Raw genomic sequence first — 25,639 nt, forward strand, 5'->3', positions numbered from 1 at the left:
TTGCCTGCCTGCCTGCCTTCCCTCCCTCCTCCCCTGCCCGCCTCGCAGGGATAGTTTGTGTGTGTCTTGCTTTGACTCGGGATAAGTCCTTCCTGCGCTCACTTAGACTTTTTGAAGTTCCAAATCAATTTTTCAAGTGTGGAAGAAGATTCATATAGGTTTATCTACTCCCCAATTCATGGCATGTTGGGATTTCCTTTGAAATGGCCCCATTGAGCTGTCTGCAGCTTTAAATTCCTGAGATACTGGGGTGTCCCGTTTTCAAAAATTCCCAAAAAATCAGGGGAGGCTTGGATTGGCTTGAATCTTGGCATGCGTGTGTATACGTCCATGAGGTGTCATGGTGCCGAACTTGAGGTTTCTAACTTTAACAGAAAAAAAGTTGTAGAGTTTTTTGGATTTCAATGCAAGCCTATGGGGGGGAAAGCGGCGCTCCGATCCAGATCCGGAGCTTCGCAGCGAACCGGAGCGGACTATAGGCGGAGCGGAGCAGAACGGACCCAATCCGGAAGTTGCGGATCTGGAAGAGAAGCGGATCAGGGGGTCCGTGCACACCCCTAATAGTTAGCACATTCTAGACCCATGATTTCATATAATACACTGAAATACACATGTATAATTCCTGGAAAAAATATGTTGGGTGAATCCATGATCTGTAGTTCTGCAATAGCAAGAACTCTGCTCATTGAAAGTCTCCCTGCCCACTTTTTGATTGATTGACTGACAACAACAACATCCATACACATGGTTTGAGCTATTCTCTGCCATAGAATTGAGTAATATATAAGTCTATTTAGAAGTAAGTCCCATTGATTACAATGGGAATTCCTCCCAGGCAAATTTTTAGAATGTTTTTTAGGATGTTTTTAACAATGTATATTATGTTTCAATTCAGTTTTATGTATGTTATTGTTTATTGTTCCCCACCTTGAGCAAATTCCTTGCATGTGTATCTTTGGGCTAGTGACTGTCAACTGATTTTGTCCCTTGCTGTTCCAGTACTAATCTTTGCATATTTCCCATAATACACATTTTCCCCTTCAAAATTGTGGGCTCAGGTTTTTAACTAATACTATATGTGCAAAATTTCACTAGGCATTCACACACAGCTCTATATAAATTGATGCAGTGTGCCAAACCAGCAGGTCAACCTTGAAACAGGAGTGCTAAGTAGCCAGATTCAGGTATCCTAAAGTAGTTGTGTTTAACTTCTGTTTTAAGAAAAAGCGAATGACATTACCAAGAAGCCTGTGTTAAATGTGTGCATAGTGGCAGGGGCAAAGATTCAGGTAAAAAAGAGGCTCTATAACTTTGTTGATTTCTGCAGGAATCGAAATGTCCATGAAATATGTACATAAGCACATATTTTATTATCTACAACAACTTCTATTCATGCAGGATCTTGTTTGCTTTTAATTTTGACTCCAGCATTCTGTGGGAATAAAGCTCAACACTATTGCCTGCACCTTTCATTTCAGCATAATCAAATAATATTATAGAAGTATTGTACTTCACTGGAAATTTCTATGTTGGAAACTTCATTAGAATCATAGAACCATAGAATAGCAGAGTTGGAAGGGGCCTACAAGGCCATCGAGTCCTACCCCCTGCTCAATGCAGGAATCCACCCTAAAGCATCCCTGACAGATGGTTGTCCATCTGTCAGGTTGTTTAAATTAGAATTAGCAGAGCTCCTATTATTTAGTACTTTTCTGGAAATTATACCTCTGTTCTGAAAGTCCATATTTTTAGTCCTTCATCCCATATATGTGGGCACCGATTTATGTTTATATTACCCATGTGAGTGCTTATTTGGCAAAGGTACATATATTTAAACAGACATTTGCACAATCTTCACACATGATGATTCTTTTGTACACACTAAGAGCTCTTTCATACAGTCATGTCCATAGTGGATTACTCATGAGTCATGGCAGTTAGCCAAATGCATGATCTCGATTGATTGAATGATTGATTGACTTAAATCCACAATAAAAATAATAACTAACCCACATAAAAATAAGCAATATCACAATAAAACAATCTAAAAATCACATTTCATTTTTTATTAAAAATTAGACCACCTTTAACTGTAGAACCATCTCAGCGCAGCACACATAAGAGTAGATAAAATTGGCAGCCAGTTAAAAACATAATTAAAAAAAATACACATTACAACACAAAGCAGCAGCAGAGAAAAAATCAGCCTAGTAGGCCAAACCCGTTTAAATTAAAAGATTTGTGTTTGAGATGACTTTGCGTGATATGAAAGTTGTTTTGTGCTATTACATTTGTAATAACGGCCAATTCACACATGCAAATCACAACTTTAGATTGCTAGTGGCAAGTGTGCAGTCTTGTATTTGGGTGGAGAAAACATGTGTAAAGTGGCCCTGTGCATGTCTTATTTTAATTTGGTGTCTTTATATAACAGGGTCAGCCCTACTCACAAGTTAAAAGAAACCTTCAACTATTGCCCACACTTCAGGGTAGGAAGTAATGCCTTTTTCAAGATATACATATGACTTCCAAACAAGTTAGAGCTCTGCTTATTTTGAAATATTGGGAACAGTTTTGTGGTTGTTGTTTTTTTCAAATTAAGAGAATTTTTCATAACAATCTTTATTAGGCCACCACCACACAAAAGTGCAAACTTTTGAAATATCTAGGTCTCTTCATCAGACAAAATGCAGATGGGGGGCAATGGGGGGGGAGAGAAAAAATGACTTCACGGTGAAGGCCTTGTCTACATGTTCTTGTCTACAGACAATGGGACTTCACCATAAGAACATAAGAAGAGCCCTGCTGGATCAGACCAAGGGTCCATCTAGTCCAGCACTCTGTTCACACAGTGGCCAACCAGCCATCGGCCAGGGACCAACAAGGCAGGACATGGTGCAACAGCACCCTCCCGCCCATGTTCCCCAGCAAATGGTGCACATAGGCTTACTGTCTCAAATACTAGATATAGCACACAGCCATCAGGGCTAGTAGCCATTGATAGCCTTCACCTCCAGGAATTTATCCAACCCCTTTTAAAGCCATCCAAATTGGTGGCCATCACTACATCCCGTGGTAGGGAGTTCCATCAACAACTTGTGTTTTCCCCCCACTTTACACATTTTGGGGGGATCGTTTGAATGGCCTAATGAGGGTTTTACCCTAACATGGACTTGGGAACTTGCCTTATGGTCAACATGGCTACTTGTGTGCGTCCCATACACATCGGCCTCCGACACGTGGCGTCTAGTAATGGGACTTCTAGCCACAAGCAAGTGGATTTGCTTGGCTCCTTCCTGTGTCCATAGAGAGGTGGGAGGTCGAGTTAGCTGCAGCGTGCCTATTGAGCTCGTTTGAGAAAACGGGGAGGTGGAGAAGGGAGGAGCGAGGCGTGGTGTATCCGGCTGGTGCAGGTGCGATCCCAGTTGTGCTCGGGGCAACTTTCCAGCTCACCACAGGTTGGGGCGAGGCTGGTCTTCCTCCAGTTGGTGTCGAAAGAAGAAGAGAACCAGCAGGAGTCGAGGAGATTGGAGGCGGGGGTGGAGGCACACACACACGGGCAGACAGACAAACACACACACACACACACACACACACACACACACACAGAGGCCCCTGGCCGCTTCTCCTTGGCTTCTGCTGCTGCCCGGGGATGCGCTGATCTCCCTTGAGACTTAGGAGGAAGGATCATATGGAGCGACCCGAAGTGCTGTGGGTGAACACGAGCTGTGCCGACGGTGAGTGAAAGCACACGCTTTGCCCTCACCAGGTCGGGTTGGGAGGGCGAGGAGGGAGCCGGATGGGAGAGTCACCTTCTTCGCCTTCCATGCCCCACAGCTCGGTGGGAGTCCACCGGGCGTGGCAATGTGGCCCCAAGAAACTGGCCTCGGTCTTTCCCACGCTGCTGCCAGGCGAATTCAAACCGTACAGGCTGGTGACTCCGATTTCCGCGGGCTCTGAATCCTTTCTGGGTTCCAATCAGAAGCAAGCAGCCAGAACTCTAAAAGAGCTATCCGGGGTGCTGAACCCGTTTTGGGGCTAAGTATCATCACCTTGGATATCTCCTTTAGAGCCTTGGCTGGTTCTGTAAGAAACCCAGAATGGATTCAGAGCCCCACCGAAATCGGAGCCACCAGCCTCCACTGAATTCCACCCACCGGTTTCCCCCTTAAGCTCGCGGCTTGACCCTGGGCGGAGTTTGCCGGCAAACCCGCGTGACTATTTAGGGACCACTAGAAACTATGTCACGACCCCCCAGAGCTCAACTTCATAGAATTATAGAATTGAAAGGGGCCTATGAGGCCATCGAGTCCAACCCCCTTCGTCCTTCTGCTCCACGCCCCTTGGTCTGTAAGGCTCCGATGAGTCCCCTTCATATCCCGATGGTTTTGGGTTTTTGTTCTTGTGCTGGGAGATGGTGGTTAAGAAACAGGCGTTTTCTCCTTCATTTCTCGGGATTGCACACCTCGCCCTTCTTATCTCAGTTATCATCCCCTGCCCCTGCGTCGCAAATTATATATATGGTGGACAGAAGGCGATTGTGCAAAGTTAGCGCAGAGAGAGAGAGAGTTGCTGAGATCAACGGGGAGAAACTGGTTTTCCTTTCCTGCTACTTTGTTTGTGAACTGCGCACCTTCTACTCAGCTCTAGAAAATTTGCAGTGTATTCCGGGGGGTGGGATGGGGGGCAAGGAATTCGGCAAATGTTTTACAGAAACTGGCGTGGTGACCGAAAAAGTGCGTGTGAAGAATGGGCATGTGACATTTCATGTCGTGGTATTGTTTATGAAAGCAGGAGGGTTTCTCCCAAGATATGTCGTTACTGCTTTACAATGGTTTATAACAGTAGTGACAACTGTTTGGGCTCAGGATACACAATATATACAGTTTTCAAAACGTTTTCAAAGTGTTTTATCCTGCTTGGTGTAGATCTGGCTGTGTGGTCCTCTGGGGCAACTGTAGCAGTGACGGGAAGTGAGTGGACAAAGCGAAGAGCGTAGCCCAGTAGCTGGGGAACAGCCCAGCACTGAAGCAGTTAACTCAATTTTATCATAAGTCCTCACATAGAAGCTTGTCGGAATCTGGAAAAAGCTCTGTTGAAGGTGATATCCTGGCGTCTTATAGCAGCCATGATCAGCCAGAATAATTTCCCAATCTTAATTCTGTTTCTTGTTCTGCTGGGGATTGTGTGGAAGGACACAGGCTGTGTTTAAAGGGGCAGTGGAAGTTGATGTTGAGACCGTTCTGGGATGGTGACTTGTAAATTTCACAGACTGATGAGTTGCTGTTTAGATTACAGAATCTTTCCCCAACCTGGTGCTCTCCATGGGTTGGATCATTAGGATCCCATGGTGCTTTGAGTAGACCCATTGAAATCAATGTGGCAAGTATGTCACGACTAACTTAAGTCACATTGATTTCAGTGGGTCTGCTCTAAGTGTGACTAGATCTGATTTCAATTACAACTCCCATCATCCTGGACCGCTGGAGCCTACTGGCTGGGGCTGATGGGAGTTGTAGTCCAAAACATCTGAAGGACACCAAGTTTGGGAAGGCTGCATTAGACCATAAGTGTTTTCTAATCAGCCACTCACCTGTCCACTCCCAAACAAATGTGTGTGAGATAGTATCTTTCCCTGCCACTCTGTTGCCAATGAATTCCCCTAAACTTACTTAAATAAAGGCTTGTTGGAACAAAGGCAACAGTTGTTTTCATAATAAACTAGAGCCTACTTTGTCTTAGAAATTAAACTAAAGGCGCGATGGAATACATTTTTAGTCTTCATGGTGTCATAGGGTTTTTTGTTCTTTTTCCCTCTACACATCAAACATAGCATGGCTACAGTTGTGCTCTAATCTAAGCAGGTATAAGTGTAGGTTGGGGAGGCACCTTGAGAGAAGATTGTGTAGCTGGGCTATGGAATTATGAAGTAGCCAACTTTATTATCTGCTCAGAAATTAGGAAATAAGAAATGAGCAAGTTGTCTAGATGTACAGATAAAATGGCATGAATATATTTTTGGACGGAATGAAAAAGGATCCAGTAATAGACAGGACACCAGACTGCCTCTGGGCAATCAGTAGGCACTTGGAAGCCTGAGGTGCAGACACCTCTTTGAAACTGCTGCACCTGTACCTGGTTAGATTATCTTCGCTAATTATTGGCATGGGCATTGGCCCACAGGCTTCCAAGAAACAAAGAGGAGTAGGCTCAAGTCCAAAGAATGTGATTTATGGCAGTATGAAAGGAACATCAATAATAAAGAGGTATACGTAGGATTTTGGGTATCTATCTATAGCCTACTATAATTCCTTAGTTTAATTCATTTTCATTCATTTATGAGATTTCCATAACACCCAATATCCAAAGCTCTTGGGGGGGGGCAGGGTTAAAAAGATTAAAAGCCTTAAAAACACAATATTGTAATTATTATTATTTATTATTATTATTTATTTATATAGCACCATCAATGTACATGGTGCTGTACAGATTACACAGTAAATAGCAAGACCCTGCTGCATAGGCTTACAATCTAATAAAACCATTTACATACAAACACACACACACAAGAAATTTTAACAATCAACAATAATAAATCTGAGGACACTATTAAAAACTTTATAATGTACTTCCAAATGCCATAGAGTAGAGGAGATTCTTAACCTGACACCAAAAAAAGATGAAAATGTTGGTGCCAGGCAGTCCTCCCTGAGGAGATGGTTCCATAATCAGGGGGATACCACCAAGAAGGCCCTCTACTTTGTTACCTCCAAGCCTTCTTTGAAGGAGGACCTCAGATAATGAATATAGCATATGGGTAGGAGAGGCACTCCATCAGGTGTTGTGGTCTCAAGCCATGTAAGGCTTTATGGGTCAAAACCAACATCTTGAATTGGGCTCAGTCATGTACAGGCAACCTATCCCTTCAAAGGACTTTAGCGTTCTTTGAATTTCTCCTCACAGTATATAGCAGAACCTGAGCTAAAACAACAGCAGCAACAACCAACAGTGTGAGCATAACTGGCCTCCATTCTCACCCTTTTATCCATCTTTGCTGCATGGTCTTTGCTTTTGGGGATCTTGGTAGTATTGACAATCACTGGGGAAGGAAAAGGCTACTCCATGACATTGAGGCATTGTGCGTATGGTGAAGATAATTCACTTTTTGTTTTCAGGCTCACAAAGACTGGCCTGTATCAGGCAAAGTGCCAGGATCTAAACACCACGCCACATTTGCATGACTGTCTTTGCAGCTTAGCTGCAATTTTGTGCTTTTTAAAATCTAGCAGTAAGTAGATGTGACTGCCTTTTTTTCTCATTCTACATTTAAACAGCTCTAGCGAATGGAGCAAGTGCCATTTCCCTTTCAGTGTAGGGTTGCTACCATTTGTTCTTCTGGCAGGGTCCCTGACTGTGCTTTTAAGAGTTGTGTAATGATTGTTGGTCTATGCTGAGCATAACCAGTCTATATTAGTTATTCAGGAAGCCTCTGGCCAATTAAGATACTTAAAACAAGTCTTTGAAGATGAGTTCAGTTTTGTTTTGTACTAGCAAGAATTAGTAAGGGTAAAATATTTGGATCCATTTTTCATTTTTGTTATATATTCTCAATAAAGCATAACATCAAAATACAACATATTGCCTAAGATAATATATATGTGGGTGTTGTTGTTTTTTTAAAAAAACATTTATTGGCTTGGATCCAGCATCTTCATTCTGCCAGCAGAAGAATACTGTTGGTGGAACAGGACTTCTTCACATCTTCTTCTCCCTCCTTTGCCCCCTCCAAATCTGCTTCAGAAGGTTGGGGGACCCTGTGGAGAAACTGGGGGAGGAGAGGATATGGAAAACCAGTTCTGCCATCAGTCTTCCTCCGGTGGTGGAACACTAGTACTGGATCCAAACCATTAAATCCTTTTGAAATAAATGGCTAGGACCTAGAGATGCCTTGAGTTCTTGGAAAAGGCTTTCACTTGTGCAGAGCAGCCCTACTAATTGCACCATGCTGCTCTAGTTCCCTGTGACCCATCACCTGTTGTTCCAGGGGAGTGGCTTTGGGGGCGTGTTAGGGACTTATTGGGAGAGAAGCCAGGAAAACATCCCTGGACAAGGAGAGTGCTATCTCTGGAACCCACCTACTGTAATAGGTTTTCACCTCCACTCTGAAAGCCCAAAAGAGGGCGCCAAGCAAGTGTGTCCCTTCAGTAAATCCCATAGTCGAGGTGCAACCATTACAAATCATTCTCAAATCTAGATCTTGTAGCCACCCGCTAGACTTCAGAGAGTGAGGAAAGGCATTAGCAGCTGATAATGCATGTCTCCATGCCCCCATCTTGGCATCAGCGCTTTGGTGCCATGAAGTGCCTGGCTCCCGCACTTGCATTCCTTCCCAGCATCTGCACGGGAAAGAACACAAGTGCAAACTTACCCCACAGTGCGAGGGGGAAAAGGACTGAGGGAGCAGGAACGAAGCAGCCAGGGGCAGCCAGAAGGAGAGGGATGCTGGGTGCCCGAACCACCTCTCCTCCCTCTGACGTCCCTCTGGCTGCCCGTTCCTCCCCCCACTTTTTATTTTTTTATTTTAAAGAAGCCTGGGGCCTGTTCTTCTCCTCCCCCTCCCCCCCATTTTTAAAATTATTTTCCACAGGGCTCTCCTGAGGTCCGCCCCCTTCCCTGCCCAGCCCATGGCATCCAATCAGGAAGCGCCATGGGCTGTGACAAGCCTCCAATGCCAAAAAAGTTGGGGTAAGTGCCCAACTTTTTTTCAGCAGAGTTTCCAGGGTTTGCCCCCAGATGGCTTTGCAACGGCGGCTGCATCATGTAGATGATGTGCCGCTACTGCGAAGCCAACCCAGGGCAAACCCTTCATGTAGACATGCCCCCAGGTCATTAAAAGTGTTGCTTGCTGATTTCTGCAACCATGCTGCTGTTAAAGGCACAAGAACAGGCCAGGGCGTGTGTGTTTTTCTTATCAATTGGCAAGCTTGTAAAACAGATCACCTCCTCAGTTACTTCTCATACTTCATGTAGAAGACTAACTCAGAGTCAGTTAGGTGCAAAGCAGCTCAACTCTTAACTTGAGGTGCAAAGCAGCTCAACTCTTAAGACCCTGCTGCTAGTGTCATTTACTTTGCATAGTTCAGCCAATAAGAGCACCCGTCCTTTCTTTCTAGTGCTTCCCTCCCTTCTTTCTTCCTCCTGGCAATAGGTCCAGCCAATTCTTGCACTATGTATGGAGATCAATGTTTAGCCATCTTTATCCATGCCTCGCCCATTTGTATGTGGGTTGTGAGATTTCATTTAAACTTCTCAACCATTAGCAACTCTACATTTAGCTTCTCATTAAAGCAGGATGCTTGTCGCAATCAAAGGCTTTCTTAAAGAGCCTGCTGCAATACTCTTTTGTTTCTTAGCCTGCAATACTCCCCACCTCTCCTGGAATGTGATTAGATTAGTGTCTTAGGTGTGCCTGGAGTCTGGGAACCAGAAAGACTCATCAGTTTTCCCTGCCCACAATGGAAGACACACCTTAGTTGCAGATGCTGATTATATATTTATAATCTGATAAAACTTGATTTGCATTTGCATTACATCCAGTTAAAAATAAATTACATGTCCCGTCCTGTAAAGTGTGTGTGCGTGCACACATGCTGAGAGAGTGTATATGTTGTGTGATTGTTTTGCTTCCCCCACCCCACCCCCGGTGTTCGATGTAGCCTATTGATTGAGCTCCATTATTTGGTATTAGGGAGATTTTATTCTCTTGGTGTGAATATTATAGTCTTTAGCTTAGCTTGAGCCTCATGTGGAGAGTTTCGTGTGGAGAGTTTCTGCAGCTGAAACTCTCCCCATGGCCTGAGTTTGATCCCAGCGGAAGCTGGTTTCAGGCAGCTGGCTCGGGTTGACTCAGCCTTCCATCCTCCCGAGGTCAGTAAAATGAGTACCCAGTTAGCTGAGGGAAAGGTAATAACGGCCGGGGAAGGCAATGGCAAACCACCTCGCTATAAGGCCTGCCAAGAAAACGTCAGCGAAAGCTGGCATCCCTCCAAGAGTCAGTAATGACTCAGTGCTTCCACAAGAGGTTCCTTTTCTTTCCTTTAGCTTAGCTTATCCTACGTTTTTGACTTTCACGTACTTAACATTTTAATGACTCTCCAGGTGATATGTTTCACATTTTCAAAGGTAAACCAACAGTAGGGTGACCATATGAAAAGGAGGACAGGGCTCCTGTATTTTTAACAGTTGCATAGAAAGGGGAATTTCAGCAGGTGTCATTTGTATATATGGAGAATCTGGTGAAAATCCCTCTTCATCACAACAGTTAAAGGTGCAAGAGCTATAGTAGAGTGACCAGATTTAAAAGAGGGCAGTGCACCTGCAGCTTTAACTGTTGTGAAAAAGAGAAAATTTCACCAGGTTTTCCATATATACAAATGACACCTGCTGAAATTTCCTTTTCAATACAACTGTTAAAGATACAGGAGCCCTGTCCTCCTTTTCATATGGTCACCCTAACCAACAGGAGTTGGGGACTATCACACTGTTTCTGAAAGGATGGTTTTTTAATTTTGTATACTTTTTAATGTTTACCATTTTTAACTGTTGTAAACAGCCCAGAGAGCTTCGGCTGTGGGGCGGTATATAAATGTAATAAATAAATAAATAAAATAAATATATTACATTTAGTTCCATATCCAGTTGTCAAACATGATATATTTGCTGTTACAAAAAAAAAGTGGCAGGTCAATTATTATTATTATCCCTGATTGCAGATAAATCAGGTTTTTCCAGTTTTATGGTTTATGATGAATGACTTGTTAGTGAGGAAATACTAATTCAGACCACGTGTGTGAGACAGTTTGAGAATACTGGGTTGAATCTTTGTAAGGGATGTTGGAGAAATTCGCAACAAAGCCAAATGAGCTAGAATTTTTGTGAATCTGACCCATGGGTCTGTAGCGGACTGGATTTCCTCCTGTCGGGTGGATTCCAAAGACATCAGGCCATTTTTCAAACCTGCCAGCAGTGGTGACCCCTCTTCCAGGACCTCAGAAGTCAGAAATAGTAGGAGTGACCCATTTCAGAAACTTACATTGGGCCTGTTCAGACAACACACTAAGCCATTGTTAGGCCACTAACCCTTTGGCAACAAATAGTTAGTGAACAAATTTAAACTGTGGTTATGTAGTCTCCATGGTGAGGATGGTTCACATTACATGCTAAGCCATAATGTTTAGGTCAAAATACTTAACCACCGTGCCTTGGCATGTCATCTGAACAGGATCATTGCTTTAAATACCCTATTCAAAATATCAGACTTGATCATTGTGTACCCTAAAGTCATATTGGCTCCTGCACATATGACATTCCAGCCTATTCCATCTACCCATGCCTCCTGACTACCTGACTTGTTTGTTCCAAAGTGTTGATAACCCTTATTGTCCCCAGGATGTCCTCTAGACAGCTAAACCACAAATGCTTTGTCCCTTTTGTCCTTATTTTTTGACTACCGAGTCAGCAAATGTCTTGTCCTTGTACCTTCCTTTCTCGGTTCCTCTTCTTATGGACTTTCCCTATCTCTGCCATCTTATGCTGACTTCAGCTTTTTTGGTCAATCTTTTGCTGCAGATCTGTTATGTAATCTTTTGACCTATACTAATGGTTGCATGTCAACAATATTAGTGTGCTGATCTCTTATGGGATAAATAATGGGCGAGATCACATTACGCCAGTCCTTTTACAACTTCATTGGCTGCCAGTCCAGGTCCGGGCCCGATTCAAAGTACTGGTATTGACATTTAAAGCCCTAAACGGTTTGGGGCCAGGTTATTTGAAGGAACGCCTCCTCCCATATGTACCTACCCGGACCTTAAGATCATCTACAGGGGCCCTTCTCCGTGAGCCCCTGCCAAAGGAAGTGAGGCAGGTGGCTACTAGGAGGAGGGCTTTCTCCGCTGTGGCACCCCGGTTGTGGAATGAGCTCCCCAGAGAGGTCCGCCTGGCGCCTACACTGTACTCCTTTCGTCGCCAGCTGAAGACCTTTTTATTCACTCAGTATTTTAACACTTAATTTTAACTTAAATTTAAATTATACTGTTTTAACTCTGTATTTTAACCTTATATCAATTTTGCTGCGTGGTTTTATCCTGGTTGTGCTTTTTATATTGTATTTTGTATTTGTATTTTTAACTTGTTGGTTGTTTTATGATGGTTTTAATTTTTGTGAACCGCCCAGAGAGCTTCGGCTATTGGGCGGTATAAAAATGTAATAAATAAATAAATAAATAAATAAAATATATATGTATGTGACTATATTATATTAGTACCGCCATTCTGTTTCACAGGTTTCCAATCCAGTTGAGCATTTCTGTGGATGTGTAGGAAGCGGTTTTCATTTATTCCCTCCTCCTCCTGCTGTCCCAGTTTCCCCACCAAAAAAATCTGGAGGATTGGGGGATCCTCTCAAACAGTGATGGAGGTGGCACTTTCCCACAGACAGGAAAGAACCTGGATCCAACAGGGTAGGCCCTACCATTAGGTAGAATGAGGCAACTGCCTCAGGCAGCAGATTCTGAGTGACAGGAAAAGACAGCAAATTGTGAATGATTTGATTTATTATGATTGCATTTTTAATCCCAGGGAAAGGCACTTATGGGATTTTCTGCCTCAGGTACTAAACACCTTGACTTGGGGAGAGAGGGGCACCACTTGCTATTCTGCCTCAGCAGCCAAGTGTATTGCGCTGACCCTGGGTCCAAGCCAAAATGCATTTATACGATGCAACACTTCATAAGGCTGACTGCAGGAAATAAAGCCTTCTATAAACAAAGCATTCCAGATATAAAACTTTCACTTTTTGTCATAACATCCATGCCTTGTCATAGCAGACAAGTCTAAAGTGCAATCCCATTCCCCAATTATTATCGAAGAATTATAATCTGTTTTACTTTAATAATGCTTGCAGAGGGACATGAAATTCCTTTATCTCATCATCCTCACAAGTATCCTATGCATTAGATTCCTCTCAATTTCATGAACTAACCATAGGACAACCCAATCAAGTTTCTCTCTCCATTTTAAATTTTCTTAATAGTCTTACAATAATAATGGCCCTGTTCAGAAGACACCTTAAACCACGGTGGTTAAGGCTTCTTTGTTAACAACGAAGCCTTAACCACTGTGGTTTAAGGTGTCTTCTGAACAGGGCCAAAGTTGAGTCTAGGCTTGGATCCAGAATCATTGTCCTGCCAGTGGATTGCTGACAGAAAGGGACTTATGGGTCATTTCCTCCCCCACTTTAGTCCTCCATGTGCCCTCTAAATCTGCTTTGGAGGGTTGGGGGAATAAATTTGGAGGGTGTGCAGGCGGCTGCAGCAGAGAGGTGAGGACACAGAAAATTCTGTTCTAGCAACAGTATCCTTTCACTGGCAGACAACAATTCTGGATCCAACCCCCCTGGTTATTGTGTACCCATAATGCTTCAAGAGAGAGTTAAAAGCTCTTTATTCTGTTAAATCCCTTCAAATAGCTATATTACCAATAGGGTATCTTCTGGGATATATTGAACATATGTTCGGTTTGGTTAACCAAAAAAATGGCAAATAATTTTATTAGTACAGTCCGGAGTAAAATGGGAAATAAATGGGATAATTGGGAAGGTCTCAAACAGAGGATTGCTTCACAAGAGTATGGAATATAGCAAGGTAGTCAGATTTAGTTAGCAAACGGTATGCACACTTATCTGAGAGCAAGAGTTATTGATCTTGATACAGTTTACTTCAGAGTAGACACATGTAGGAGTTCAGTACGTTGTTAGAGAAGGTAGGAATTGAGTGAATAGAATTGGAATGGTTGATGTAAGTTGGGATCTGTTAATTATTGTAATGTTCACTTTTAATCATAAATTGAGTTTCTCGGCCTGCTTTTATTTTACAAGTATGTTGTACTTTTGTAATCTGATCTCAGTGAGGTCTTATTTTTTCCCTCCTAGTGGAGACTCTCTGCCCTTTAACATTTGCATGACAGGGAGAAACCCAACAGGTTCATCCTTCCCCATTCACTACCCTCCATTCTGGGAAAAGCTTATCTGACTCACTTTCTGACTGCTGTGCAGAGGTTAAGAGCACAGTGCTTCTGCCATACGAAAAGGTTGCAGCCCTCCTCATGCAGCTCTCCAAGATGGGCAAGGTTGCTGCCGTCACAATTCACCACAATCTGGTGAAGCTGACATGTTAGCTTTCCCTATAATGGCTGAGGCAGAAGCCTCTTTTTGATGCAGACCGCCCTGTCACCTCAGGACGGTCAGAGACACAAAGTCACATGGTGGGAAAAGATTAGCTTTCCTTGCCCAATTCATACCTGCGTGAGGGAAACTCTGTCACTGATTGATTGCCCTCTTCCTTGGGAATCCCCTGCCTGCATAGCTTGATGTACATTGGCCAGTTCAATCACTGCTGTTAGTCAAAGGGACCTCAAGCCAAACAGTATAAAATCTGGCGAAACAGCCCCCTTTGGATTATTATTATTATTATTATTATTATTATTATTATTATTATTATTTCAATTTATACCCCACCTATATACAGCATTCCCTAGTTGTCCCTCTCCATCCACCTTGACAAATGCAAGAAGTTCTAAAGAATGCCGACAAGGGCCCCTCATCTCGCGTATCTACTCGCTTACTCGGTATGGATTTTAGGCAGGCCAGAATTTCTAGTATAGGATTTGTTTTCTTGCTTTTATTATGTATACTCTCTACTTTTCCTTCTCCTCCCATGTGTTTACCTTTACTTTAATATGTTTTTGCAACTGGATTATTGGTTTGGATTGACTTCCTGTTTACAAGGGTTGATTGGTTCCTCCCCCCGCCCCCATTTGGGCTACACTTACTGATTGCCAAGAGGAAGAGAAGGAAAGATGGGCTAAGTACCAACCAGCAGAGCCGGTGACTTAGCCGGCTGTCTTCCTCCTCTTGATTAAACACTTAAAAGAGTAGAGGGAGTTGGACCACCTTCCAGGAGAACTATCTAATTCAGGACAGGTGTGGTGGGAAAATGGAGCAAGCTCTACTATAGCTGCTTTGAGCACCATTTTCATAGTAGAGAGGCAGTCTACAAATCAATTGATCAATCAGAATAGCTTGGCAAAGTGACTTACCTTGGAGGGCCGGCACTAGCCATGACCATTGTATAATCTTGACAGCCTCCACCTCCTTTTCTGACAGAGCTGGTTTTGCCTTAATGGTGAGAAATGGAAGAGATACTAATTCTGTTTCCCATCTCCTGCATAAAAAGAAAAGCTACACCTGTTGTTAAAAAGTTCTGTTACGAAAAGAGATTACAACTCTAAAGATGAGGCATTGGCCCCACTATCTGCTACGGCTTTTAATGTGATCTTTAAGCTTTTTCAGAATGATCTTCCAGTGATGTTAGAGTATTACTTCGGAATAAGTGGTCCAACTGCTCACTTCAGATCAATGGGACTACTCTTAATAACTAGGTTGGGTACTGCAGTGTTAGACCAAAGCTCATTAACTGCGCTACATAAGGATGCCACCCTTTTCTGGCGAAGCTCCTGTGCCTTTAACAGCTTCATGACAGTCAGAAAATCAACAGGTGAAGATTTCCCCCAATAGGACTGCAGTGCTGAGAAACCTTTTACCTGTTGAATTCAAGGCACAGGAGGTGACAACTCTGGCTGTACAAGGTGCCAAGTCTAGCCGTACATTAATTAAGGTGCTGGAAGATTATCTCACTCCCAGTACATAAAAATGGCCTGTTTTGAGCACAATTGACTGATGGCAGGGTGGATAAAATCAATGGTTTTTTAAAAAATATATATATTTAAAAAATGGATTTTTTAATAAAATGCTTTTTGAGGAAAAATCTATCTAAAGATAGTTTTCTACTTAAGATACATTATAGTCCAAAGGTGAAATAAGGATTAGTTTTTAATTATGTAGCATGAGGCTGTATATTCATGCAATGTTTAAATTTTTTGGTAAATGAATTCCATTAATCCATTCACAATGTCATGCTCTTCCAGAGTTTTTTGTAAGATTATTGGGCAATTTTTCTGTCTAGAAGATATTATCACAGATGCTTGTTCCTTTGCAAATCTATGTACACAGAATCAACCTCTTACCTTTTAAGTGCTAAGTTTCAAAAAATTCAATGAATAGAGTGCACTTTGGGGGGGGGAAGTCACATGATTAAATCGAGTCTTTCTGAGTCTTTCTTTCTTTCAAATCCACCCTGACTGATGGTCACCTGAATATACAAATTCATTATAGAACAACGGTCTGAAACAAGAAGCACTGGGATGACAATTGCATATTAAAGGTTTCTGGATGCCGTCCCTAACCTTGCCAAGTTTTAAAACACACAAGATTTTAATCTCACAGTCATAAAGAAATAACTGAACGTTGTTGTTGTTTTGTTTGTTTTTAATATGCAGAAATCAAAATGAAGACGAAAAGAATGCAAATAATTATATATTTTGAGGGATAGCATGTAAGATAGATGCAAGATGTTTATTACCCATCAAAGCCATCATTTCCCTTTCTCTCCCATCCCTGCCCCCAACCTTTTTATCTTCCCAGGTTCGTTGTTCACTTTGACTTGCCTGTCTCATCAGGCTGTCTGTCAGGTTGTTGGGAACGTCAGCTCAACAGCCTCTCCCCAGAAGAATCTCACTGTAAACACCAGCTGGATGGTGCAGATGGAAGACAAATATGGCTTCTTCATTGGCTTGGGCCTGGCCATCTTCTCCAGCTTCCTCATTGGAAGCAGCGTCATCCTCAAGAAGAAAGGACTGCGTCGACTTGTGGAGAAAGGAGGCACCAGGGCAGGTATGATATGATTTCATGGGTGAGCGTGGCAGGATAGAAGAAAGGTATTTTCTGGAAAAGCTATGGTGGTTATCTAAGTTATAGGGCTCTGGCATTTAGCCTTCTGGAATCTGCGTGTCAATTCATACAGAGAGTACAATTCATACACAGAGTACAACCCACATTTGTCACTGCGTGCATATTCACCACAAAGCTGCAGCCAATCATGGTTCCTTCTGAGTGCTCCTGTATCTACCATGTGTTTGCAAAGATGGGTTTGTCACTATCACATTTTTTCATTTTAAGGCATACACTTAAAACACATTCAGTGCTTGCCTAAAAATATAATGCCTGAAGTGGCCCTGAGGTTCACACTCTTTCGGAAGTTAGGAGTGGGAAAAAGGTTGATCAAGGAGAAGTGCCTGAAAGTTTGAACATTATCAATTCCATCTTTCCTGCTCATTATTACCTCTCTTATAGTGGGAAAATGTATGATACAAAGCAATAAGGGAGCAACCTGTTATATACAGGGGTGTCATTTGGGCTATGTAATATCAGTGCTTGGAGAACTGAGTTTGTTTTTCTTATAAATGATACTTTGAAGTAGAGGGCTCATCCACACATCCAAGGCATCAGTTCATGCTGCAGTCAAGCAATGAACATACATGTGTGGACCAGTTCAGCACTGATAATGCAACTCATAGGTCTTCAGCTGGTTGATCAGGACCAGCAACTGAATTCCAGCCTGACTTGAGGTGGGTTCAAAAAATTAAGAATTGGTTCCCCAAGTGCTAATAATAATAATAATAATAATAATAATAATAATAATAATAATAATCTGGATCGAGGCAGGGTACAACACAAATAAAAACACCATAATATAAAATACATACAACTAATTCAAATGTTTAAAACCATGTTTTGATGAAAGGCAGGTCCCAGGTCTGAAAAGACTGCTGACTGGCCCATCTCTTCTTAACCTTAGACCAGCCCTCAGGGTATGTTAGGCTACAACTCCCATGGGCCCTTTCTACACCTAAGGATTATCCCAGGCAAATGGAGGGGTCGTCCCTGCTTGCTCCCAGGATCCCGTTTGTGTCATTTGGATGCACAGGGATGATCCCAGGACGATCCCTGGCAAAAAGGCAGGTGTAGAAACTGCCATAATCACAAGGTGTCATGTGAGATGTGTTTTGCTAAACCCTTGCTCGCTCACCAGCCACAGTTGGACCATCTGCAGCAGGGTTAGTGGCGCTAACCTGGCTTAAAGGTTAGTGCTAACCCCAGAGAACCAGTTTTGCTAACCACAGAGCCTGACGTGTTGTCTGAACAGGCCTGGTGTGATCATTTGATATAGTAATCATCAGAAGGACCACAGAGCCATTTCTGACGCTCAGGAAGTCTTTTAAGTCAAATAATAATAATTGTCACAGGCTTCTCAATGGCTGTATTGTTTAATTTTACTCCTCTGCAAGAGCTGCAGTATCTACTTTTGAGGCAAACATGGCACAACTGGAGAAGATAGGACAAAAGTAACATTTGTGGAACATGGTCCAGTAATTCTTCCAAGGTTTTCTGTTTTTTCTTCCAAAAACAGTCAGCTCAAACTTCACTTTCCGCACAGCACATTCGTATCTCAGTGATTTGTATACAGCAAATACAGAACTGTATTCATATCCCAGTGATTTCTAAACCAGGAATACAGAACCTCAGACTCAGGGGCTAAATCCTCCAGGGTTTCCCAGCTGGCCACACTCTCTTTCCCCAACCAGTGAAAAAAATGCTGGTTTCCCTGTTTTTATGCATCTCCTCCCCACATTCTAAAAGATTGAAATGCCTCTTCTCTGGCTTAGTTATAGGCAGTATAAGCTTTCAGCTAAAATATGCTGGAATTTGGGTGTTTTGGCCCTGCCCCCTTTTTTCTTTGGCTCCACCACCGCTGGAATGCAACCTTCAAGAGCTTCTTGAAAATGGAATATGGCCCTCAGGCTGAAAGTGGCTCAACACCTTTGCTCTAAACCATTGGTGGGAATAGGACACTGGTGATTTCTTGAAGAGGTTGGATCTGACCGTGGAGTGCCCCTAAGGCTACACTACAGTTCCTGGACATGAGGAACAACCATTCTGTATTAGCCCTCGGAACAGCTTGTCATGTTACGGTGGTGGTCTTCAAGGAAAGTATAAGGTACTTCCTTGTAAGTGTTATTATGAAACTGGAATTTAGATCATACAGTGTCACCATCACATATTTGGGTTGTATCCATGCTGGGATTAGCACTGTATGATGTGTGGATGATGCAAATCTCACTTGTATAATTATCTAACACCCTTCAAAGTCATCTAAATTGGGGGCTATCGCTAAGTACTCCCTTTACAGTTGTCACATCTTATACTCTGCATGAAGGGGGTCCACATTACTTCGTACACAGAAATTCCTTCTATCTAGAAACTTTGTAATGTATGATTTGGCCCTTGATCTTGAAGTATTCACAACAGAATACCTATAGCTCAGTAGCAGAGCACAGGTTTCCATGGATAATACCCCATGTTCAGTTCCTTGCATTTCCAGTTATAAAGGGAATTAAAGTAACAAACCTGGGAAGTGCTTATCCCTGAAACTTTGGAGACATGCTCCTGGACACTATATACAGCACAGGAATGAATAGACTAATAGTCCAGTAATTCCTCCCTTTCTTCTAAGGTATTATTGTTCTGGAAACTTCTCAGTCAGGTCAATGGTAATGGCACCCCATAGCTTACCACACAATTCTTAAAGTAGAGCAGAGAACAGAATGTTACAGTAGCCCTTTTCAGAAGTATTCATCCCCATGTTTAATCAACGCATGGCAAGGGGCGATATGGGCTACCTGCAATGTCCCTGCCCCCACCACCAATCTTTCCATGCTGAGGCTAAAGGTCTGAAGGTGGAGGCAGTTTCATGCAATCAGCTAAACATGCTTCAAATCCTCCAGAACATCTGAAGAGGGCTAATAACAATTAGTGACTACAAACAAGAGTGTAAATATCCAAGTCCTGGACAAGAAGTTAAGGTGTGAAGGAAAAACTCAGCCATATAAGTGGGAGTGATGTGTCTCAGGGTGGTTGAGCATCAATCTGTGGAGTAGACCCAGACATGCTTTTCCAATCCTTTGACAGTCTTCACCACTGTTAGCCCATCATCTAGCCCGGTCAGTAGACAGCCAACAACAATATGGCTGTAGCTCAGTGACTGGGAAAGAATCCTACCTGAAACCCTGGAGAGCCATTGCTGCCAGTCAGTGTCAACAGTACTGGACTAGATGGACCAAGTGTTTGATCCTAGTATAAGGCAGCTTCCTATGTTTCTATGATATCGTGTGGATCTTGCTGCAGGAAAACAGTGGATGTTCACATGGGCCATTCAATACAAATTTGTTGCATTTTGTCTGAATTGCATTTGCCATGGCAGGCTGAAATTCAGTAGATGAATGATGGTAACGGACTTGTTTGTTATCTCTCACTCTCTTTGCCAATGATTGTCTTCATAGGACGTTTCACCTGGCGCATATATATGAATGGATTATGCAGTATTGTTTCATGTTTATATGAGGAGTGATTATTCTATTATATATTAGTAAGGACTGGGTTAGGAGGATGTAGTTATTCTGAATTTATTAATACTAGTGTCTTCTGAATGAATTCTTTTGTAAACCGCCCAGAGAGCTTCGGCGTGGTATATAAATTTAATAAATAAATAAATAAAGCCACAGAGCTCCATATTTCCTGATTGTGCAGAAAAAAAGGTGACCACATAGTTCTTAGCATTGGAAGATCAGTCAACAAGTCAGTGCAGATAGTAATTAGAAGCTTAAATGACAGATCACTATTACCATAATGCTAAACCATAGTTTAGTGCTTTAAGAGAAAGTCTCGGCTCATGTCGTCTCTTTCTTATCCTCTGGCTTCGTTATGAAGAAACCATCTGTTTCTACTTTTAATGTAACAAGCCAGGAACAAACCATGTTTAATGATCCTAGTTTGTTTGAACAAATCATAAGTGTAAATTAACTAACGTTTCCCACAGTATGGATTTAGTGACCCTGTTCAGATGACATGCTAAGCCATGGTATTCAAGCATTTTGAGGTAAACAATATGGCTTAGCATGCCATGTGAACCATGATATAGCATATCATGAGAACAGGATCAATGGTAACTCTGGTTAGTTTAAAAGCAGACATGAAAGCTTCTGATCTCCTCCTTGTGGCTACGCTAGAGGAGAAAAGGGAGAGGGGAGCACATGAGTTCGTAGCATTAAACCATGCAAAAAGATCCTTAGTATTTTCAAACTCAGTACAAAAGAATTGCATATCATAGAATCATAGAATAGCAGAGTTGGAAGGGGCCTACAAGGCCATCGAGTCCAACCCCCTGCTCAATGCAGGAATCCACCCTGAGGATGCAAGACAAATATATGCTCTTTAATTATTTTGATCAGGTAATATTGCCTTTTCATTCTCAGAAGGAATTGGAAAACTCCTGCCTCTATAACTTACCAAGGCTGAAAATAACTTCGTTATTGCTTATAGTTAAACTAATATTTTCCTAATAGAAGAGTTTGCTTTTCTTCTTCTTCATATTTCTAGTTCATCTAGGTATCTATCTGCTTTTCTGTTTTGTTTCATTGTTATTTATTTAAGTCTTTTTCTTTCATTAGTCTCTAAATATGTGTATCTTTTGCTTCCCAGGGGATGGAGGTCACGGCTACCTAAGGGATTGGCTGTGGTGGGCTGGTTTGCTCACTAGTAAGTATGATTACTCACACTAGCCTGGATTTGTACCTGTTTCAATGTTTAACCTTGATTGTCAGAAGAACATGGTCCCTATTTCCCTGTCCTCTAAGGGCTACTTCACACATTACAACTACCATGTTGAGATCACTTCCATAGGATGGTGAAATGCTAGCTGCAACATTTGAAGGCCTCCCTTCATTGTGGCATGGAACATCTCCAAGGGTGCTCCCAGACAAAGTTTTTATGGCACCATTACCCTGCCTTGTTAATAGCATCTTACCGGGGGGCATTCAGACGTTGTCACCTTCAGCATGTAACCTTCTCATATTTTCCTGCTGCTGCTTCTTGTCTTCTGTCTTACTGCAGATAATCCATTAAGAAAGGGAAAAGGAGAATAGCAGCAAAATGGCTTTACATGTTTAGTGTTAGAGCCCTATGTCTGGAAGCACCTTAACAGGTTAAGTTGAATCATGTGAAAACCTCTTTTTCAAAGGTTACTACCATCACTTGGAGCATGGAACCAGTTTTTCTGTAGCTTCCCTGTGAGGGCTGGAACGCATGGAGGGATCCTATGAGAGTGTTCATCAGTATAAATCATTCACTCCACTTGCTGATCAAAACCAACAAAAAGCCTTGTAGCACCGTTAAAAACAAGTAGATTTATTATGGGATGTTGTCTCCACCTGGTGCTTTACCCTATTTAAGTTTCAGGATAAGGTTATTTATTTCAGAAACAGATACAGGGGGCCACTCGGGAGCACTATTAATTAAAGTTCTTGGAAACTGTTGGGAAACTTGCCCACTTGCATACATAGTATAGAAATGGGATTCCCAAACTTTAGCAGGGATAAGATACTCCGGTCTAGCTGTTATATTTGGCCAAACCCTCGAAATGCCAAATTCCAACCTTCTAACAATACTGGCTGAAGTATACACAAAAGATGCCCCTGAGCTTGGAGGAGTGGTTTCAGAAATGGAGATGCGTAAAACTGGAGCACAAACAAACAATTCTACTATGCCAAATAGGAAGGTGGGCAGGAGATTGGCTAAGAAGAAAGGAGGCAGTAATTAAAAAAAGACCAAAAATGTAAAAAATGCTAACTCTGTAAGATATAAGAAAATGGAATTTAAGAAACTTTTTAAACTGCTTGACAAAAGTCCCAAGCAGAAAGCAGATTATGTTTCTGTGAACTAGGATCCACTTCAGTGCTACAAGACCCTTCGTTGGTTTCGCTGCAGCACACCAACGCCTCTGGATGTTGCTGATCAAAGGCGGTGACCGTTGTGCTTTACTACAGTTGAATTTGCAAAACATCTGGTACAACATTTTGCAAAATTGCATCAAACACACCTCTCCCTTGGATCTAGCTTTGGATCCATTGCAGAACTCAGGAGCTATTTGGTCAACAGCTTTCGATGTGGGCTCGCTGATGCTTACTGATCACATGATTCTAAAATGCTTTTTATCTTTTAAAGAGGACCAGGGACTGAACACCTCTCTTCTCTTGTTCTACAGACTTCAGTGCTCTTTTTCGGGAGGGGGTGGATTTTATGGCACTGAATGCAAACAAGCCTAACAAGAAGATCTGAACAGGAAAAATATTTATTGAAATTCACTTGTTCTTTGCTTTTCCTTTGTGTATTTGCTCAGTGGGTGGAGGAGAAGCCGCCAACTTTGCCGCATATGCTTTTGCACCTGCAACAATTGTTACACCACTCGGAGCACTGAGTGTGCTCATAAGGTGATTTCTTTCACATTTTACTCTGTTCTTCCCATATTTATTTTAGGTCTGAAAATCTCCAGGTGGCAGTAGCATGATTTGCCAGGCAAACAGAAAAATAGTTTGATAACATTCTCCTGCTATGAAAATAGACAGATATCGGCATCAGTCTTTTCATTTGCAGAGCAGAACTCGCATGTTACATTTTAACACTAGGATTAACACTCATTTACAAGTACAAATTTGAATTATTTTACATTTTCTGCCACTTTCAAGTAATAATAGTTTTCTTTTCATTGGATAATACCATTATCAAAGTGTGCTACCTCATATTAGTGCCATTTACTTGGGAGCTGAAGGCTTAATTTCTCCAAGAAAACACAATGCCAGATAATTGAGTCTTATTTTTGAGTATCCCAATACTGCGTATTCATCTGAAATCCCCCCACTTTCAAAGTTCTATAAATCTGCTTTTAATGGGACAGCCCTGCCATTTTAACTTTTACTTACTTTTCTGTAAATGTATTTTCTGCATCAAAGCAATTGAATTGAATTATATTTCTTCTCTACACAGTGCCATTTTGTCCTCCTATCTGCTCGGAGAACGGCTCAACTTACTGGGCAAACTTGGCTGCATGCTGAGCATTGTGGGTAGTACAGTACTTGTGATTCATGCGCCAGAGGAAGAAGAAGTCACCACTCTGGGTGAAATGTCCTCTAAACTGAAAGAGCCAGGTAAGAACCATGAGGCAGGGTAACATAGGGTTAAAGATGTCTCCATTTAACTTAAAAGTTGCATGGTGGTGATGTGGGGGCTGTCAAAAATTGCTTCCACAAGAGTGAGTCTCCAGTATGGCAGCCATCATACTTTTTACGTACTGTAATTTGGTTCTGTCACATGGAATGCCTCAACCCCAGTGCTGCTCTTTCCTGAGGGAGACTTCCCCTATGAAAAGATCTTGTGCCCCTTTGCCAATTTCCTTTTTTACTTTTGCACTTCCTTTTGAACTTCCCTTATGGGAGTTTAAATCAGAGTTTTGTGGTTCTGGGTGGATGGATCGGACCTCTTCTGACACACAAAGTCTGAGGGGGAAATGCAATTACATGTATCAGGTATGCACATATGTCTTTCTCTGGATCCTGCCCTTTTGAGTATGTGTGCTTACTTTCAGTTCTTTGTGCCAGTTCCTCTGGCAGGCTTAGAATCAGATATAGAATCAGAGAGTTGGAAGGGGCCTATAAGGCCATCGAGTGCAGGAATCCACCTTAAAGCATCCCTGACAGGTGGCTGTCCAGATGCCTCTCGGCCTCTAGTGTGGCATTCACAAGGCCACATTGTTCCATTTACATGAGTGGAAGGATGCCCATTGCTTACAACTAGAATCCAATTGGTTGATTGGTTGAAGTCCTTACATCTGTCTATTTATGGTGCATTTTGGCCTTGCTGCAGCCAACACATTCAGCACTAAAACCACACCTATGACTTGCATTCTGCATTGCATAAAGCCGCCATAACTTGACTGTCACTTGCTTTTGTTGTTGTTTTTCTTCCAGGTTTCCTTGTTTATGCTGGCATTCTCCTGGTGGCCTGCCTGGTTCTGATTTTTTTCCTCGCGCCACGTTATGGCCAGACCAATATTCTCATCTACCTCACCATCTGCTCTGTGATTGGGGCTTTCTCCGTCTCTTCGGTCAAAGGGCTTGGCATCGCCATCAAGGGCCTTTTCGCTCACTGGCCTGTTCTGCAGCACCCACTGATCTGGATTCTTGTCATCACTTTAGTGGCTTCTGTCACCACCCAGATCAACTACCTTAATAAGGCTCTGGACATTTTCAACACCTCCATGGTTTTCCCCATCTACTATGTGCTATTTACCACCATTGTCATCACCACTTCGGTCATCCTCTTCAAAGAGTGGGTCACCATGTCTGTCGTGGACATTATTGGAACAGTATGTGGATTCCTGACCATTATTTTAGGGGTGTTTTTACTCCATGCCTTCAAAGATATGGACATCAGTTTGAGGAACCTCCCACAAATACTTCAGAATAGTGACCAGGCCCCAGTAATTAAGGATGACAGGAACATTCTAATAGAGTTGGATAGTCCGGGAACCAAGGCTGATGGCAAACCCAAAGTTTTCATGATCTACAGTTGAAACCTAAAATAAACAATCCTGCAGCTGCAAAGACTGGGACTAAACTGTGTGTGTGCAAGAGTTTGCATTCAATGGAACATCACCATATGCACGTTCTGAAAATATCGAACACAATGAATGAGCTCCCTCTTGAATACAACGAACAAGCTTCCACACCACAT

At 42.4% G+C, this 25,639-nt stretch overlaps 1 protein-coding gene across 1 annotated transcript; it reads left to right on the plus strand.

The window, feature by feature from the left end:
• Positions 1-3,667: 3,667 nt before the first annotated feature.
• On the plus strand, positions 3,668-25,639 carry NIPAL4 (NIPA like domain containing 4). The gene is made up of 6 exons (XM_063123333.1): positions 3,668-3,737; positions 16,601-16,849; positions 21,554-21,610; positions 23,250-23,340; positions 23,894-24,054; positions 24,874-25,639. Exons 1-6 carry the CDS (start codon positions 3,692-3,694, stop codon positions 25,476-25,478), a joined length of 1,209 nt encoding a protein of 402 aa, XP_062979403.1. The 5' UTR covers positions 3,668-3,691; the 3' UTR covers positions 25,479-25,639.

Source organism: Elgaria multicarinata, chromosome 3 (assembly GCF_023053635.1).
Source record: "Elgaria multicarinata webbii isolate HBS135686 ecotype San Diego chromosome 3, rElgMul1.1.pri, whole genome shotgun sequence".
NCBI lineage: Eukaryota > Metazoa > Chordata > Lepidosauria > Squamata > Anguidae > Elgaria > Elgaria multicarinata.